Genomic DNA, 15,323 nt, shown 5'->3' with positions numbered 1-15,323 from the left:
AAGAACTCCTTTTATATGGTCGGATGCTTGTGAAGAAAGTTTTCAAGAGTTGAAGAAAAGATTAACCACTGCTCCTATTTCAGTGTTACCATATGAGGGTGTAGATTATGATATTTATACAGATGCTTCACTTCAGGGACTTGCTGTAGTGTTGATGCAGTTGGTTAGGGTAATAGTGTATGCTTCTCGATAGTTGAAAGAGTATGAGACGAGATACCCTACACATGATTTAGAGTTGGCAAGTGTAGTCTTCGCGTTACAGATATCGAGGCTTTACCTAAATAGTGCTAAGAGTAATATCTATACCGATCATAAGAGTTTGAAGTACTTCTTTACTCAAAGGCAGCTAAATATGAGACAAAGGAGATGGTTAGAGCTGGTAAAAGATTATGATTGTGAAATTAAGTATCAGCTTGGAAAAGCCAATGTATTAGCTGATGCTTTGAGTAGAAAAGCCTATTTGTCCCGACTCATAATGCAGAAAGAATTATTGAAAGAATTGTGTAAGGAACAGATAGAGGTGATACCGAGAAGGATTGCCAGGTTAGAAACTCAATCTACTTTACTGGATGAGATTAAAGAAAAACAAGTTATCGATAGGTGGTGCCAGAATATAAGTCAGCAAGTACTTGAGGGCAAGATACCAGAATTCCACCTGTTAGATGGTGTTCTTTGTTTCAGGAATCGTATACGCATTCCCCAAGATGCTAACTTGAAGAAGAGGATTCTTACAGAGGCTCATGATACACCATACACTACTCACCTTAGAGCGACCAAGATGTATCAAGACTTAAAGAAGAGTTATTGGTGGTCAGGTATGAAGAGAGATATTGGAGATTACGTGGCTAAGTGTTTGGTTTGTCAACGGGTGAAAGCAGAACACCAAAGGCAATTAGGATTGCTTTAACCACTTAGCATTCCTGAATGGAAATAGGAAAGTATATCAATGGATTTTATCACAGGTCTTCCAAGAGTTCAGAAGGGGTATAATGTGATATGGGTGATAGTAGACAGATTAACTAAATCAACCTATTTTCTTCCAATAAAGGATAATACCACCTCGGATTAGTTGGCTTAGATCTACATTAAGGAAATAATTAGACTCTATAGGGTGCCCAAGACAATAGTATGAGATAAAGATTCCAGATTTGTTTCAGCTTTCTAGACTAGTCCACAGAGAGAAACTTGGGTACCAGGTTAGTATTTAGTATAACATACCATCCTTAGGCAGATGGCCAAACTGAGATAACGAATCAAGTACTTGAAGACATGATGAGAATGTGTTGTATAGACTATAGAATGACCTCGCTTGAGATATTAGTTTGCCTATAATAATAGTTATCAGTCTAGAATTAAGATGGCTTCTTATGAAGCCCTGTATGGTAGACGATGTAGATCTCCACTGTATTGGGGTGAAGTAAGAGAGAAAGATGTGTTGAATAAAGCTCTTGGGCTGGAGATAACTTAGATAATGATAGAAGATATCAAATTGATCAGAAATAGAATGAAACAAGCCTAAGAGAGACAGAAAAGTTATGCAAATTTAAAGAGAAAAGATGTTGAATTTGAGCTGGGTGATAAAGTGTTTATTAACGTTTCCCCCTATAAGCAGGTAATGTGTTTTGGCGAAAAACGAAAGTTAGCACCTAGATACATTGGCCCCTTTGAAGTGCTGCAACGAGTTGGAAAGGTAGCTTATAAGTTGGCGCTACCACATAGTATGGACAGAGTGTATGATGTCTTCCATGTCTCGATGCTTCGAATGTATGTCAACGATCCCTCCCATATACTAAAAGTAGAAAAAGTGGACTTAGAAGAAAATCTCATTTATAAGGAGCGTCCAATAAAAATATTGGATAGAAAGATGAAAGAGCTCCAAAACAAAAGTATTCCATTAGCGAAAGTCCTATGGAGAAATCAAAAAGTAGAAGAAGCTACATGGGAGGTAGAGCAAGATATGCAGAACCGTTATCCTAAGTTGTTTGTTTGAATTTCGGGGATGAAATTCTTATAAGGGGGGAGAATTGTCACACCCACATCGAGGTACGTAAATCTATTTATGTCTTAATGCTCTTAGTATTACTTATTTCAAGGTGAAAGATTGAAAAATTGGTATTTTCGCTCTTCATTGCGGCAAAGGAATTTTGTCGCCGCGGCAATATACACTTTGGAATTTCTCGCCGAGGCGAAGAAACAATTTCGTCGGGGCAAAGAACTTCTTCGAATTTTTGAGAAAATTCTGGAAAACTTGCTTAAGGGCAAAATGGTCATTCCATCCATAATTAGTTGAAAGTGTGGGGAGTAAAAAGTAGTAGAATTTCATGGAGAATGCAATGGAAATGAGGGCATTATTGTAATTGATCAAAGAGCAAAGATGGAATTTCATAGAAAGTGCAAGGGTAAAATGGGAATCTATAAACAATATTATGTGATATTAAGAGTTCAAAAAGAGAAACCCTAGCCACTTCTACCCCCTTTCACGCCACCTTCACCCCAAATTCTCTCAATTTTCTTCACCAAATTTTCAAGGAAATTTATAGGATTTTGGTAGAATTTCAATCCTGTAACACCTCCTCTTTAGTACTATTCTTATAATACATACTATGTAGATTATAGATATACGTAGCGTATGGAAAATAGTGGGCTCAAATTAATACAAAATATCATAGCTGGTGGACAGTGGTGCCAAAACTCTTCGCTCCTTGACATCCATCCGACCGCTGCTCCTATTTCCTGCAAAACAGAGAAGAACAACGGGGTGAGCACAACAATGCTCAGTAAGTAAAACCTCTACTACCTGTCCCCGCAACTCACTCTTTGGTTCTTTTCTCATTCTACTATTCTTCTATTTCTATTTCTCACTGTCTTCCTCTTTCTTTCTAATACTGTTATTCTCCTTTAACTCTGCTCTACTCTTTTTTCTTTTTTTCTCTTTGTTCTTTTTCTCTTACTCTTACTCACCATGAAGGAAAATCATGGTTCTCTCTTATTCTCATCATACTCACCATGAAGGAAAAATCATGGTTCTCACCTATATAAGCTCTACATGCAATTAATACAAAAGAACTGCATGTTTCTTTCTTCTACTCTCTATTCTTATTAGCTCAAACTTCTGCATTCTTTCTCATACTCTCTCTTTCTATCTCATTCTTTCTCAAGCTTTCTCAAGCTTTCTCATTCTTTAATTCTTTCTATTTATCTCATTCTCATTTCTGTTTTTGTTTCTCATAATTCTTTTCTGTTAACTCTTTTTTGTAATCACGGCCTCACCTTACCGGAGGCACGGCCGGGACTCACTCCCGCACTACGTGACTTCTACTCATTCTAGCCGATCGGACTCGGTTATGCATGGATTCGGAACCCTTGGCCACGTGAGTGTATAATCTCTCTCTCGGGTACTCGGGTATAGCCCTCATCCGCATGCACTCTCACGGGCTACACCACTTCTCTATCTCATACTCATGCCGCTCTCTCAATGCGGCATACATGCGGGAATACTCTACCCATTACTCACGGTTTCCCCATCGCATAACCTATTCTATGCTCTTATCTCGCTCTTATTCTTTTCATTCTTTCTCATGTTTGCTCATCTCTTTCTCAAGCTAGTACTCATAATATAGCTTAACTCTTAGCTTTTCTCATCTCTATTCTTTCTATTTATGTTCTTTCTCATTCTTACTCATTGGAATGTCACGACCTCATCTGACCGGAGGCACGGCTAGACGCTACCACTCTACATGACTTCCGCTCATTCCTCTACCGATCGGATTTAGTCATGCATGGATTCGGAACCTTTGGCCATGTGAGTGTACATGCTTTCTCTCTATCTCTCTCAAATGTCACGACCCCTTCTTACCGGAGGCACGGATGGAACCTCATGTTCCACTCTACGTGATGGTCACGGCCTCATCTGACCGGAGGCACGGCTAGGGATTATAAAGCACCCACTCTCGTGACTCTACTTGTCACTCACAGGTTCCCCATCGCACAACTTACTCTATTCTCTTTTGTAGCACTTTTCAAACTTTTATTCGCTAGTGCTCAATCTCTCTTTCTCTTTACTATCAAAGTATTCTCATTCTCTTTACTCTTAAGAGTTGCTATTCTCAACATTCTCTACTCTTTCTCACTCAAACTATTACTCATAGTATAGCTTATACTCAAAATTCTCTACTCTTAAGCTAGTAATCATAAGGTAGCTCATATTCAACATTCTCTATTCTTTCTCAAACTACTTCTCAATGCACAATTAATGCATATGGATGGTTCATACTCATTAATGCACTTATGAAATGCCAAATGCAATATTGCTCTAAAATCGTCATTCTGCACAGGTTGCACTAAAAAGGGCATAACTTGCATTATACATATCGGATTGCTACGGTTTTATTCTCGTTTTAAAGCTTAGAAACAGGTCTATAACTTCTATGTTTTGGTCTCAGCCCAGTTTAATCCGTAAGATTCCCAAAAATTACTTAGAAAGTCACGGAAGTGACAGGGCAGATTTCACCTAGGCACTTCATCAAACAACTCATGTGCATAAAATCACTCTACTACAATTACTACTATACTTCATTCTCTAGCCATCCAAAATGGGAGAAAACTCCCTCATATAACCATAATCCCTGTCAAGAAAAGCACTTCCAAAAAGGTTTACACAACATCCCTCAAGCTTCATCTCAAATTCCGTTTCTCATCACACATCAAAAGCACTTCTCATAATACATATACATCTCAACTCAATTCTCAACAACATCATATAATTATACAAGTATACATCTCTACTCAATCTCTAAATCTCTACTCAAAAAAAAAAAAAACTTATCAAAACTCAAGTTGGTAGGATTTACTTACCTCATACTTGAGTAGTCTCCACTAAAGCTCTCTACTCTTGTTGGACCATAGCTTTCCCTTATTTCCTAAGCATAAACTTAGTAAGAACTAAACCCTTACAAGAATAAAACTCATCTCTAAAGTAGGGATTCTTACCTCTTCTTGCTTAGGATCGCTTCTTTGTCAAATTCCAACTCAAAATTCTCAAAAATCCCTTGGAAGATTGAGTGAGGAATTGAGAGAAAATGGGAGATGAAGAGGCGGTGGAAATGGGTGAAATGAATAGGTTTAGAGAACTCAATCCTTATTAGCTCATATAATATACACTCTTTCCCATTTTGCCCTTACTCTTTCTTGAAAATTCCACCTTTATCCTTTAACTCTTTACAAACTCACCCCCATTTTACACTATTCTCCATGAAATTTCCTTACATTTTACTCCCCACTTTTCCTGCCAATTAGGGGTAGAATTGTCATTTGACCCCTATGAAGAATTCTCTAGAAAACTCAAGGAACTTTTCTGCCGTCCTGTCGCCGCAGCGAAGAACTTCCTATCGCCTCGGCGAAACATTCCAGAACCGACACCGCCAACACAGAACCAACGTCGCTGCGGCGAAGCTTCTTCCTCGCCCCGGCGAAGGATGTAACTCCAAAATCCGCCAAGTCTTGATCAATTCCATGATACACACTCAATCAAACCCAAAACATCAACTCAACCAAAGGCCAACCAAACAACATGAGCAATATACAAACTCATTTAGGGGCAATTCAGTAATCCTTTAGGCCATACCATAAACAATGGCTACGTATTTCAAGTTGGGTGTTACAAATCCTAAGCATCCAAACGTAAGATTCTTACACCAAGATGTGAGATTAAATTTTTTTAAGTGTTGAATTCTTATAGTTTTATATGCTTAGGGTTTAAGAGGAAGAGGAAATCCACCAAAGAGAGATTATAGTTTTGGAATTAGTCAAATTTAAGGTAAGTAAATCCAACCCTAGTCATGATTTGAGCAATAATTGTGTAGAGAAATTCTTATATGTATTTATGTTCTTGAATGTTGAGAATTATTGATGGAACTAATGTTAAATGATGGTTAGAATTCCACCATGAGAAGTAGTGTTTGTGTATACGGTGATTGATGGAAGTTTGGACGAGTTAATAAAGAATTTGAGTAGAATTATGGAGTGTGATTTCTTGTCCAGGTTTGGTGTCGATTTTAAGGAGCTTTGCTCCAAATTTTGATGGTTAGAGATTGATATGGAGATGTAATTCACCAAGTGTTTTGTTTGTGCATACAAATTGTTTGATGAAATTTCAAAGTGAAGTGCATGTATGAATATGATAGCATGTTATCTTGATATGAGTTTGTAGATGGTAGATAAAGTAGAGAATGACATGTCCACATGCCATGTTGCATTCTTGAATTTAAACATTTGATTTTAGAAGGAATAACAAGAAAAAGCCTATCTACATGCATATAAGAACACTAAAGAACAGAGAGAGAAAGAAAGAAAAGAAAATTACTAAAGAAAATAAAAGAAGAGAAACTGAATACTAATTTCTAAAAGAAAGATAAGAGAAGAGAAGGTTGTTGCGATGGGGGAGCCGTGAGTGACAAAGAAGAAGAATAACCCGCATGCACACCACCTTCAGTGAGCGGCCTAAGAGTAGGAAAGAAGAATTTGTATAGTCCATAAGAAGCGCATGTGGATGAGGACTATACCCAAGAAAGAATTTGAGAATACACTCACATGGCCAGGGTTCCGAATCCATGCCTCAACCGAGTCCGATCGGCAAAGAAAGAATAGAAAAGAAAAGAAATAAAGAAAGAATAGAAAAGCAAGAAAGAATAAAAAGAAGAGAAACAGAAAAGAAAGAAGAGAAACAGAGATGAGAGAATTGAAACAAAAGAAAGAAAACAGAAAACAGAAGAACAGAAAAAGAAAATGATGTGCGTAGAAAAGTTTGTGCATTGTGCATGTGCATCATGCCATTTCTACTATCTTGAGTTAGTTTCTCTATTTGTGCTTACATATCAGTAAGTGAGAAGTAAGAATTTTAGAAAGAACAGAGAAGAATAGAGAAGTTTGATGTAAGCAAATAAATTCAGAATATGAGTAACGAAGGAAAAAGAGTAGCATAGTGGATTTACTTACTGAGCAATTAGTGATCAATCCGTTGATTTCACTGTTTTTAAAGGTAGTAGGTGAGAAGCGGAGGAGAACGACACTACTGTCCAATTGTATTTTGAATTTGTGTATATGACTTTCTTACTTGATGTAAAGAATTTATATATGAAAGTAAAGTTAGTTTTGGGCCCACTATCTTATGCTTATATACATATGTGTTTTCTATAACATATTTAGTGATTTCATATTATATTTCCCAAAGTACAGTAGCTAGAGAGGGTTATTACACGGAGTGTAAATTACGTATATAAATATTTCTTAAAACTAAAAAAATCTGTAAATTACGTATATAAATATATGTAAGAAAAACAAAATTAATATAACTAGTATATTCTTACGCATTCTAATTAGTTTTATTAGTTTTATCGAATAAGAGTTTAAGGCCTTCCACATCAATTCATGGTTGACTTTTTACTTGATAAGAATATTTTAAAATCAGATGAATATTTTTATGCAGGCTATTTAATCGCATATGCTTCAATGGCCATGCTAAAAAAATTGTAAATATTCCTAAAATGTGCATGTTTTTTATGAGGACAAATGAGTTGTAAAATCCAATGACTTAACAATTATGCCCTTAATGAAACAATAAATAATATATTCTTAATATATAACACTAGACTATGCTAGATTCGATAGTCTAGCATTTAACATAATGATTTAACATCCTAATTAAACCATGCTAAATGGTGCTAGACTTAGTGATCTAGCACATTTCGGTTATTTTTGTCATTGTTATTTTTCTTAAGGGCAATAAGGTTAAATCATGTGATAGGCTAAATCTGTCATTTAAACAAGTACTTGACATTTTAATAATTAAATTTAGTAAAGATGACTGTATATGTAAATTATTAATAAATCAAGCTCTCTTTAAAAAAATATATAATTAGATTCCAAGAACAATATATTTTTTTTAGTTACACTAGCTAACACATTTGACTTCATGAATGATTTTGCTGTCATTCTTGGTTCTAATCAGGCACGTAGCCACATAGTGGCTTGTGGGCTCAATTGAACCCACTGAACTTTTTAAAATTTTCAAAAAATTGTTAATGGTTTATAGATTTTATAATTTTAACTCCACTTAATTTCATGTTGACCCCACAAAATAAATTATTAATTAATACTTTTTAAACTTCTCTTTTCTTTATTTCCTCTTTTTTGCTCTCATATTATATTTGTCCTTTGGTTGGATACTCAAGAAAGGCTACTCCTTTGGGTTACAAGGTAAGGTGATACTAATTTAATTTTTATTTTTTACTTAAAATTAATTCTTTTATTTTTTTGATTTAATTTTGTTTATGTTGAAGTACGGGTTAATTAATCGTTGTCTTAAGTTAGGTTTGATAAATTGTGGTTAGTTATTGACTTAATTTTGAATATGGTTTAAAGAATTGATGAAACCTTAAGTTGTAGAGATTAAGGGATTTGGTTTAATTTTGATATATTGGTTAATTGCTTGATATTTAGAGTTAGATTTGATGAGTTTTCATGTATTTATGAGTTGAATTTTATTGGGTTAGTAGAAATTATTTGAAAAACCTAAGTTAGTTGAATTTTGATAAATTTGTGTTGTTTTTTAATTGTGATTGCAAATAAATTATATTTCTGATAATAAAAATTCTTTTATTTTTTTAGTTATGGACAAGTTTTTGATCAAAAGAAAGTTTTCTAATGAGGAACCATCAATTGAACAAAACATAAGGCGTCACGATAGTGTTCACAATTAGCCTATGAAATCTAGCTTAAAACAAACATATGTTGAGCATAACTTGAGTAGTCTTCCTGCAGATCCTAGATTAAGGATTAAAATTTTAGAATATCATACTTGCGAAAAGGACCTTGCCAACCACACAATCATAATTTTAAAAAGCGAGCAATTGAGAATTTAATGCGTTGTTTTAATCCCATTTGGTTTAGAGAATTTGCAAATTGGTTGGAGTATAGTGCAAAAAAGGAGGCTGTTTTTTGTTTGTGTTGTTATCTTTTTAGACATGAGATTGGAAAACCAGCATGTGGTGACTCTTTTTTAGTGAAGGTTTTGATGCTTGGAATAAAAAAGCTAGATTGGATATTCATGTAGGAGGTCCTAACGGTGCTCACAATCAAGCATGGAAAAAATGTGAAGCTTTGATGAGAAGATGAACATATTGAAGTGGCTTTTAATAGGCATTCCAACCAAATGAGAAAAGATTATTGACTTCGTTTAGGTGCCTCAGTTGATTGTCTTCGGTTCCTTTTAAAGCAAGGTCTTGCTTTCCTTGGTGATAATAAATATGATGATTTAAAAAAATCATGGAAATTTCCTTGAGCTTTTAAATTTTCTAGCTATGCATGATGAGGAAATTGATGCAGTTGTTGGACAAAACGCTCCCAGCAATGTTAAGCTAACCTCTCCTAATATTCAATATGACATTATTAATGCTTTTGCCATTGAAACTGTTAATGCTATTATTCATGATCTGGAGATGATTCTTTTTGCAATTTTGGTGGATGAATCTCGCGATATATCTGTGAAAGAGCAAATGATTGTTGTGTTACATTATGTTGACAAAAAAGGATATGTAGTTGAGAGATTTCTTGGCATTATTCAGGTTAATGATACAAGTGCTTATTCTCTTAAGTTATCAATTGATTCATTATTTTCCAAGCATGGATTATGTATATCAAGGGCAAGAGGGCAAGGTTATGATGGAGCTACCAAAATGAGAGGTGAATTCAATGGGTTAAAAAGTTTGAACATGAGGGAGAATGAATCAACATATTATATTCATTGTTTTGCTCATCAGCTTCAACTTACACTTGTTGCTATTGCAAAAAATGATGTTCAAGTTGGAAGTCTTTTTAACATGGTAGCTGATCTAGTAAATATTGTTGGAGCTTCTTGTAAGCAGCGAGATATCCTTCGAGAACGTCAAGCTGCTCATGTTTCTGAAGCATTATCTATTGGTAAACTTACAAGTGGACGTGGTTTGAATCAAGAAGCTACGCTTAAAAGAACAGGAGATACACATTGGGATTAACATTATGGTACGCTTGCATCTTTGATTGTCGTGTTTCCATATGTGGTAGATGTTCTTGATAATGTTGTTGAGGATGGTTCAAATTCTAAACAAAGAGCTCAAGCTTCTACTTTGTTAGAGTTTATATAGTCTTTTGATTTCATATTTAGCTTACATTTGATGAAGATTGTGTTAGGCATTACAAATGAATTATCAAATGCCTTACAAAAAAAAGATCAAGATATTGTTAATGCAATGAAATTAGTGAAGTTATCTAAACAAAGGCTACAAATGTTAAGAGATGATGAATGGGGTGGTTTGTTAACTGAAGTTTCTGCATTTTGTAAAGAAAATGGTATTATTGACTCACATATGAATGACAATTTTCAAATGAAAGTGCGATCGCGATGCATTTTTCATCAAGTTACAAATTTACATAATTATCAGGTGGAATGTTTTTATGCTACCATAGATTTACAACTTCAAGAGCTTAACAGTTGCTTTAATGAGATGAATATATAATTGCTTCTTTCCGTGACATGTTTAAGTCCGAATGATTCATTTTCTGCTTTTGACAAAAAGAAGTTGATTTGTCTTGCTCAGTTTTATCCATGTGACCTTTCACCAGTGGAGCTTGTGTTACTAGACAATTGATTGGATACTTATATTCTTGATATGTTCTCTGATAATGATTTTTTTGACATTAAATGTAATTGGTACTCTTACTGAAAAGATGGTTCAAACAAAGAAGAATGTGGTGTATAACTTGGTTTATTTAATTGTGAAATTAGCATTGATATTACTTGTTGCAAATGCAAGTGTTGAAAGAGCATTTTTTGCGATGAAGATTGTGAAAAGTTGACTACGGAATCGAATAGGAGATCAATTGTTAAATGATTGTCTTATTACATATATTGAGAGAGAGATATTTGATGGAATTATCAAAAAAGCAATTATGTAACGTTTTCAAAATATGAAAAATCATCGAGGACAATTGTAAAATTGAAAATTTGGTATATATACATTTTAAAAGTACATTTTTTATGCTTATTACTTTAGTATATATTTTATTGTAAATTTATCAACTTTGATATTTTGAACCCACTGACTCATACTCTTGGCTACATCCCTGGTGCTAATCCTAGTCGAGTGATTATCTTTGTTTAAAATATTATATGAATTAAATATGCAAATTTTTGGTTATTATATTTGTAATAATGGAATCGAATTTACCAAACCTCCTCCTTAGAATATCCAAAGAATTATTTGTCAGTTCGATAATATTATCGTGTCGATATAAAATATTAAAATAAAAATAAAAGATGACATATCATGTTTTCTTATTTAATCTATAATTTGGTGGAACCAAAAAAATAAAAAATAAATAAAATTTGTCGATTTGGCTATTGTATTACACTATATAGGTGTATTTTATAAATTTTACGTTTTTAATTTATAACTTAAGTGTTGATATATTGTACTATAATAAAACCAATATTTGAGTTATTAGCTAGGATAACTATTATGTGATATTATTATGACTATATGAATTTTAGTTTAATTACATATTTAAAAAATTATTGATAAATTAAATCGCAGTTTGCTAATGAGAATACGAGATCTGATTTTAATGAGAATCGCATTCTTCTAGTAATTATTTATAGTAATTAAAAATAAATAATTGGGACGCCATAGTATTGTAAATTTATATATACTGAAGGATAAATTCATGGTTGAGCCGATAAAAATATTTTAGATTATGGGAACATGACAGATAAGAGTCAAAAGTATACACTCTACACTTCAATTCATGATTGACTTTACTTTATAATTATATTTAACATTATGAATTGATTTTTTAACTTAAAAAGTCAAATGAATATTTTGATACAGGTTACGCAGTACCGGATGTTATTGGTAAACGTTGGCTCTCTCCTACTTAGATTTATCGACTCTTCTTCAAATAAACCATTATAAATACCTAGCACAACAATGAACCAATCCATCGAAAAAAAAATTCTTAACATCAAAATGCACGCCCCTGTTGCGGCAAACACGGCCGTGGCTGCATCGGCTTGTTCGGTGTGGGATGTCTACGACACTCCTCAAGTCCTCACAATTATAAATACATTTCTACCAAATGTGCTTGGAACTGTAAAAGTCCTTGAAGGTGATGGACATGTTGGCACATTTCTAAACGTTACATTTCCACCAAGTAATTAAATTAATTCATATTATTTATCAAACATTAAATTTGAGTTACTGAATATTAAATATTGAATATTTCCACAAAATGATACCAAAATATTCTTTTTTAAACAAAAAATTAGATTACAGTGAACAATATCTATAATGTCTCTTTTTCAAATTTGAAGCTTTCTATTAACATATTAGCATTATATCATTCCACAAGTTCCTATCATAGTTTGTTGGATTAGAAGTCTTTTCCTAATGGGATATTAACTCTTAATAGGATGTGAATCCTTGTTTCTTAGGATTGTTTTCACCTAGGATTAGGTTGAACTATTATCCTATTTACATTAAATTTATTTCTTTTATGTATACACATTTATTTAGAATTCTTTTTCCTTGAGGACTTGGGGTTCCTAAAATCTTAAGATTATAGTATTATAAACATGTGATGTATTGAGTCTTTTGTAAGACTTGATTAAGAGGTTTTGGGTAGCTCCTAAGTAGAGAGAGATCCTTAATATTGTATTTGTCTCTTGTGAAGTAAATATTTTTGTTTGGGCCCATGGATGGAGGCATATGACCGAACCACATAAATCTTGTGTGTTTTCTCTTCTCTCCTCTATTTCTTCTTTCCTTCCTTGAGTGTTCTAATTAAACCTATTGGTTGTGTGTTTGACCAAATATTATGCAACAATTGGTATCAAAGCCTAGGTAGAAATTGTCAAAAAAAAGACCAATGTTTTAGGGTTTATAATTAAAGATGGCGCCCAGTTCCACCAATTTGAGGTGCCAAGATTCAACGGTTCTAAATTTGAATTATGGAAGTTGAAGATGCGAGCAACCCTTGTGAAAGATCGATGCACAATTGCTCTAAAAGAAATGGAGGCGAAGCCAGAGAAAATGTCTGATGAAAAATTCAAGGAGAAAGATGAGTTGGCCATGAAATATATTTATGTTGCATTGGATGGGGTAGTTTTATTCAACGTATCTGAAGAAACTACGGCAAAAGGCTTATGGGACAAATTGCGAACAATAAGGTAAGTCTACATTAAATAGGATCTTTCTGCAAAAGCAACTATACAACCTAAGGATGGAGTAGAAGTCCTCTTTGCGACAACGCTTGAAGCCAGATGAGGTGTTTGATGAAAAATTTAAGGAGAAGGAGAGGTTAGCCATGGCAGATATTTATGTTGCCCTGGATGAGGTAACTTCATTCAGCGTATTTGAAGAAACTGTAGCAAAATGCTTATGTGACAAATTGCAAACAATATGGGAAAGGAAGTCTACATCAAATAGGATATATTTTACAAAACAACTATACAATCTAAAGATGGGGGATGAGTCCTCTTTGCAGCAACACTTGAATGACTTCAACACCCTAATTAGCGAATTAATAGCTATTAAGTGAAGATTGATGAAAAAGAAAAAGCTACTCTGTCGCTTTGTTCTCTGTCTGATTCGTGGGATACCTTAGTCATGAACATCAGTAAAGATGTTGATCTCACTTATGAATCAGTAGAAACTTTGTTACTCATTGAAGAGCTGCATTGGGAAACCAGAAGGCGATTCATCAAATGATGCAATGTCACGCAAGGTAGACCTACAAAAAGAGCATATGAAAGTAGATATCAGTCTAGATCAAAGTCTAAAGGCAAAAGCAAAGGGAAGTGTTAGAACTGTAGAAGGAGGGGCCAAGCTGAGGAAATATTATAGATTGAAAAAAAAAAAAAAACAAGATAATCCCAATCTGATCTACTAGCATCAAATTCAAATAGTTCCTAGGTGAATATTGTTGAAGTTAAAGATTCATATAAATATGGAGAGGTGGTGTCAATAAATTCGCAACAAGTTATAGAATATCAATTAGTGTTAGATTCAGTTGCTTCATTTCATATGACAATACATAGAGATTGGTTCTAGACCTATAAGTGATGTGGGGATACTACTTACATGGTTGATAACAACACGCGAAATAGTGGGAGTTGAAGATATTCGAATTACTATATTTAATGGTTTCATGCATACTATTTTTGGTGTACGCCATATGCCAACTCTTTGGAAGAGTCTTTTGTCATTGGAAAGTTCGATGAAAATGGATATAAATTTTCTAGAGGAAAGAATAAATTGAGGATCTTTAAAGGATCACCAGTGGTTGCAAAGGGAGAGTTAGCAGGTGGTTTTATCGATTCATATGAGAGGTTGTGATTAGCAAAGCTATTGTTGTTAATGCTGTGACAAATTCGGCATTAATCTGGAGTTGATGTTTGGGACACAAAAGCAAGCAATGACTGAAGGTACTTCTAGATAGAATTATTACCTGGTTTAAAATATGTTAATTTAGATTTTTGTGAACGTAACATCGCCTCTATGGTAAATGTCATAGAGCTAGTTTCCCTTCATCCATCACTAAAAGTAAGGATGTTTTGGATTTGATACATTTTAACTTATGGGAGGCTCTTGTTAAATCTTTTGGAGGTGCAAAGTATTTTATCTAATTTATTGATTACCTTTCTAGAAACATTTATGTGTTTATGCTCAAAAGAAGTCCAAATCCTCATCTTGTTTCACAAAGGGGAAGAAGATAAATTGTCTTAGACAAGATAATAGAGGATATATATGTCTTCAAAGTTTATGGAGTTTTGAAATGGACATGGCATACAAAGACAACTGATGGTCCCTAGCACTCCAAAACAAAATAGAGAGGTCGAGCAAATGAATCGCATGCTTATGGATTGTGTAAGGACAATGTTGAGTAATGTTAGGCTGGAACAAATTTTTTGGGTAGAGCTAGTTCATACTACTTGTTACCTTGTAAATCGATTTTGTAACGCCCACATTGAGGTACATAACTTATTTATGCTTGTTTGCCCTTAGTTTTGTTGGTTTTAAGATGAAAGATTGAAGAATTTTGGGAAGTGCAGACTTTGCCATGACCAAGGAAGTTGGTCGCCGCAGCAACAAACTCTCTGTCCAAATCGAGTTTAAGATTTGCAAGCTTTGTCGCGGCCAAGAAGAAAGTTCGCTGCAACGACGTATGCTCTGGAATTTTTCACCGAGGCGAAGAGCTGGTTAGAATTCTAGAGAAATTTCCTTAAGGGCAAA

General features: G+C 34.1%; 1 protein-coding gene across 1 annotated transcript; it reads left to right on the top strand.

The window, feature by feature from the left end:
• Window positions 1-9,356: 9,356 nt before the first annotated feature.
• Window positions 9,357-10,049, top strand: LOC116116498 (zinc finger MYM-type protein 1-like). Its single transcript, XM_031402562.1, has one exon. It carries the CDS (start codon window positions 9,357-9,359, stop codon window positions 10,047-10,049), a length of 693 nt encoding a protein of 230 aa, XP_031258422.1.
• The last annotated feature ends 5,274 nt before the right edge of the window (window positions 10,050-15,323 follow it).

Source organism: Pistacia vera, unplaced genomic scaffold (assembly GCF_008641045.1).
Source record: "Pistacia vera cultivar Batoury unplaced genomic scaffold, PisVer_v2 Contig778, whole genome shotgun sequence".
In the NCBI taxonomy this organism is placed as follows: domain Eukaryota; kingdom Viridiplantae; phylum Streptophyta; class Magnoliopsida; order Sapindales; family Anacardiaceae; genus Pistacia; species Pistacia vera.
The sequence above is the reverse complement of the archived record's forward strand: the minus strand, read 5'-3'. Positions and strand labels throughout refer to the sequence as shown.

Excerpts from the sequence above, each read along its gene's own strand:
- LOC116116498 (XM_031402562.1), top strand. The coding sequence starts at position 9,357 with ATGCATGATGAGGAAATTGATGCAGTTGTTGGACAAAACGCTCCCAGC.